The 5,015-nt window shown below is 47.1% G+C and overlaps 1 protein-coding gene across 1 annotated transcript in view; it reads right to left on the bottom strand.

The window, feature by feature from the left end:
* Nucleotides 1–6: 6 nt before the first annotated feature.
* Nucleotides 7–5,015, bottom strand: part of ESR1 (estrogen receptor 1) — a gene marked incomplete at its 5' end in the record, with an annotated part of 286,022 nt that continues 281,013 nt past the window's right edge. Inside the window, one exon of the mRNA XM_010840906.1 lies at nucleotides 7–1,092. Coding sequence (XP_010839208.1) covers nucleotides 858–1,092 — 235 coding nt within the window. The remainder of the gene's footprint in view (nucleotides 1,093–5,015) is intronic.

The following is a 5,015-nucleotide window of genomic DNA, read 5'->3' as shown; positions in this document are numbered from 1 at the left end:
AGCAGGGGGAGGTGAGGCTTTCTTTTATAAAATGAAAATGAAAACAAAAGACAAGTATCCATCTAAACTGGTGGATGTGGAGGTTATTTAACTGGGATCAACTTTGCTGCTTTCCATGGATCCATGGGAAGCCAGAATTAATTGGAACCCATGACGTATATATATTTAGTGCTCTCAATGGTAAAGCATTTAGCAAATTTGAAGGTGCAGTGTACTAAGCTGACAAAGTCTTGACAATTAGGGGCCTTCCTTCCCTGTGTGCATCTTGTATTCCTATAGGGGAAGTGGGTGGACAATCACTGAATATTCTGCTACAGCTATACAACAGAGCAAAAGCTTTAATAAAATGATATGGACCTATAGGAATACAAGAGGACATTATAATGAACCCTGGGCCTCACTTTCTCCAAGTCAGCAATTAAAGGAGCCACTTTCAGTTCTTTCCTGTGGCTGATGCTCAGATCCATTAAAAAGTGCTTCACGTTCACGGAGGTGAAATGTCCACTCTCCAGGCCCGGGTCACAAATAGCTAAAGTGCACAGTCATCTGAACCCAGCTGGGAGACCGAGCTCAGTCATGAAGCGCTAGGTGAATCCTCGTGCTGAGTTAGGTAGCAAAGGCAGAGAGAAAGAGAGAACGGTAACAAAGAAATGAGCCCTGGAATCCCTTTGGCTGTTCCCAAAACAAGGCGTGCCACGTAGAACTGAGTGAGCGAATGAATGGCCATCCACATCAGAAAGCCCGTGGTGGGTGCATGCCAAGAGTGTGTGCAGGGGCAGAATTCGGCTAGAGTGATGCATGATGTGGGTAAAGTGCAACAGGGATTCTCAGAACCTTGGCGGGGAGCGGGGGAACTCTCAGACTGTGCTGGGGAAATTCTCTGCCTCCCCAGTGATGTAATATGTTTGCAAGGAATGTGATGAAGTGCAGCCAGTGGGGGCCAGCTGGCTCTGATTCATGTCCTCCGGAGGTGCGCTCCCGAAGTTGGCTGGGGCGTGCAGGCGGTGGGCATCCAGCATCTCCAGCAGCAGGTCGTAGAGAGGCACCACGTTCTTGCACTTCATGCTGTATAGATGCTCCATGCCTTTGTTGCTGCAGGAGGGGAGACACAGACAGGACCGCTCAGACCAGCCCCAGACTCAGGACGGCTGAAACGCTGAGGAAGGGCAACTATGAAAAGTCCCAGGACACTGATATGCCAACCTTTCTTCCTGCTTCAAGAGCCAGTTTAGGGTTCACTACACAGGTGGCTTTCTCTCCTCTATCACCGCTACATCTAAAAAGAGAAGCTGTGTTTGTTGTTGTCATTTAGTCGCTAAGTCGTGTGACTCTTTGCAACCCCATGGACTGTAGCTTGCCAGGCTCCTCTGTCCATGGGATTTCTCAGGCAAGAATACTGGAGTGGGTTGCCAGCCACCAAGCAGGAAAAAGGTTTTTTTAATGGGGGCGGGGTGGGCGCACATCGCTTGGCATGTGGGATCTTAGTACCCCGACCAGAGATTAAACCCAGGCCCCCTGCATTGGAACCGTGGAGTCTTAAACACTAAGACTGCCAAGAAGGTCCAGGAAGGAACTTCTCAAATACGCAAAACAGTTCAAGAAATTCCCTTGCTCACAACTGTCCAGCTGCTTCTCATTTAACTCAGAATAAAATCTAAATTTCTGGCTGTGCTGTGCAAGGCTCGACTGACATGCCTTCCACCCACCTCTCAGACTTTGTCCCTCCTCCCTAACCCATACCTTGAGCCAGCCAAGTTTTCATGCTGCCCCTTAAAGGCACCAAGTTCTTTATGCTTAGACTCAGGGTACCTGCACTGGTTCTTCCCCGCCCCCGCCTGGAGGCACTTCTCCCAGATCTCTGGGTGTCACCCGTTCTGAGAGACCTGCCAAGACCCCAAGGGCAGGGGGCTCAAGGCCCTGCGGCTTTAGCCATCCTCTTTCAACCTCACTCCGTTTACCTGCCAGCGCGCATATCAACCCGAAACCCTTCTATGTATGTATTTATGAACATATGTATTTTTATTCTTTTTAAAACACCTTTACTTGTCTGCCTTGGGTCTTAGTTGCGGCATGCAGATCTTTGGTTCTGGTGTGCAGACTCTCTAGTTGTGGCACACGGGCTCAGTAGCTTTGCGGCATGAGGGATCTTAGTTCCCTGACTGGGATTCGAACCCTTGTCCCCTGCACTGCAAGGCAGATTCTTAACCACTGGACCACCAGGGAAGTCCCTGTATTTTAATTCTTGTTCCCTAAGCACAAGCACAGACACACAAGCACATACACACGCAGACCTAACACACACAGTGCAAGTTCCATGAGGGGTAGCAGTTTGTCCACCCTGTTAGGCCTAGGACAGTGGCAAGAACACGGTAAATCCTCGGAAAATACGGGATAGACAGGGAAATGCAGGCAAATGGCATTTCTCCTTTGACCACTCTCCCCTACTGTCCTGCTCCACCAGCCACACTTCTGCCTGTCTCCTCCACCACACCACCAGCAGGAGAAAAAAAAAAAAAAAAACCCAAACACTATTATCTAGCTTGAAATTTCTTTTAGAAGAATCATGTATCGTAAGTAGGCAGACCAAGAGCCTCCTAAAAATTACTTGCATTTTCAGTCAGGGGAAAGTCAACCCTTCTTGGAGACGTGCCATGAAAACAATCAGGCTTCAGAGCAATTCGGGCCGTATAACAGCCACCAAAATTACATTTTTTAAGTGGGATTCTGTGGGTTTGTTTTTTTTTTTCTGGTTTGTTTGTTTTAATTTAAAATGCTGTTAAAGTTAAATGCCCCTGGATCTGACACTGTCTTTCTCTTGCAACCCGATGAATCACATTTACCGTGAGATGAAATCTGGTGTTAAATGCTCTGCATGACAGCATATGGTCGGGGCCAAGCTTAACACAACAGAGTTCTGTAATTTAGATTGGCTGTAATGAGGCACCACAATATTGTTGTCAGTGTTGGTGTGTGTGTGTGTGTGTGTGTGTGTGAGAGAGAGAGAGAGAGAGAGAGAGAGGGAGTCTGCAAGCCAGCTCAAAGCTTGCAACAGAACAGCAACTTCTCTTCAGCCCTTCACACAATTCAAACAGAAACTCCCACGGCCATTGCACTTGGCCACCTGTTGCCAGTAAAACTAGCAAGGCTTGTATATTCAGTGCAAATATACTTTGGTATTAACTAATGAGGCTTCCTGATGCTGACAAGCAGTTAATGGATCTGAAAATTCAGCAATTCCAACCACCACCACCAACAAAAAAATCCTTCATCTGTGATACACAGTTTCTCCATCGAATTCCTAGCTCAGAGTAAAGCTAATATATTTTCTTCAAGGGGAAGGCTACTTTCTCAGCCAGGAAATTTGGTAGAGGCTTATGTTATTCTGATCCATCCCCCTCTCCCCTCTGTGTAATATTCATCAAAAGAAATGAACGAGAAAGGACTGAAAATGTATACTCCAAATGCAGTATTCTCGGGGACCCCTGGGAACACAGACTGCAGTCACTTCGACAAGTGAGAGCCATCATTTTTGAATTTCAAATTCACGGGGAAAACCTCACGTAATTTGTCTGTTCCTTCATGAGTGACAACTCCTTCACTCAGTAATGAAGTTATGTGCATATACCGCATCTAAGACTTCATACATGGCACTGAGTGGGTTACAACAAAAGAAAGATACATTTATTTTCTCAAGAAGCGAACAACTTGTGGAGTTAGCTCCAGAAAAGGAGCCACCTGGGACTCTGATGGGATGAACTTCTCGCCACCTGACTCACAGTTTTTCAAGGTTTGAAGACCCCTTAAAAAATTAATCTCTTTCCAGACACTGAGAAACAGAATCTCTTTTTCATTCCTGGAGGCCTGAAGTAAGCCCAAGGTCATAGGGACGTCATCATGCAGGTGTATCATCACTTTATTGTTGTGGTCTTTCTGGAGTAAAGAATCTAATACTTTCTTCATCTGTTCCCTGAGGGATAAGTTCTGCTCAAGGGAACAGTACCCACTAAGTCCCTGGCCAGCCATTTAGAATAGAAACAAGGCCATTTTCGCCTTGTGGTGCAGAAAGCCTCTATTTCCTCTGCTATCAACCTTCCTTATCTCCTATAGAAAATATTTATTGAATAGTTACTCCGTGCCAAGCCCCATGCTTCGGGGTACTGGGTCCACAGAGTAAGCAAAACAGGTTGTGAGAACTGTCTCACAGAGTTTACATTTGTAGTCTAATGGTACTGAAAGATAATAAAATGGGCAATAACAATCTGGAAGAACAGGCTGTAAATCCCATCTACATGTTAAGGGTCAGGAGATGCTTCCTGCAAGGAATCGTATCTAAGCTACGATAGGCTAGCTTACTGTCCAGGAAGATTCACTCTCTGTGCCCTGTGTTCATGATCCTTGACTTTGGGTGTTATTCTATGACTTGCTCGCCCAATGGGATGTTCGTGGACATGGACTGAACTAAAAGATTAAAATGTGCTTCACCAAACTGACTCGCCCTCTGGTGCCTCTGCCATGAGTATGAGAAGAACATGTCCCAGCTCTCCTGTTGGTACAAGGAGGACAAAAGGCACTCGGGTTAGTCACCCAGCTGACCTTCAGGCCTGCAGCTTGGTGCAGAGCCTCCAGCTGTGCCCAGCTTCCATCACCTGACCTTCAGGTGTGTGAGTCCAGAGGAAGTAAAATAGCTGTGCAGCCAACCCGCAGCCTGCAGCACCTCCCCGTTGACTCAGAGAACAGCTGATCAGAGCCAGAGCCTAGACTCCCAGGAAGTCCTACAAGTAAGGCTACAATATAAGAGGGGCTTCCCAGGCAGCTCAGTGGTAAAGAATCTGCCTGCCAAGAAGGAGTCTTAGGTTTCATCCCTGGGCCAGGAAGATCTCCTGAAGAAGGCAATGGCACCCCAGTCCAGTATTCTTGCCTGGGAAATCCCATGGACTGAGGAGCCTGGTAGGCTGCAGTCCATGGGGTCGCTAAGAGTCGGACACAACTGAGCGACTTCACTTTCACTTTCATGC

This window comes from Bison bison, unplaced genomic scaffold (assembly GCF_000754665.1).
Source record: "Bison bison bison isolate TAMUID 2011002044 unplaced genomic scaffold, Bison_UMD1.0 scf7180017864148, whole genome shotgun sequence".
Lineage (NCBI taxonomy): Eukaryota > Metazoa > Chordata > Mammalia > Artiodactyla > Bovidae > Bison > Bison bison.
This window is presented reverse-complemented; position numbering and strand designations above follow the sequence as displayed.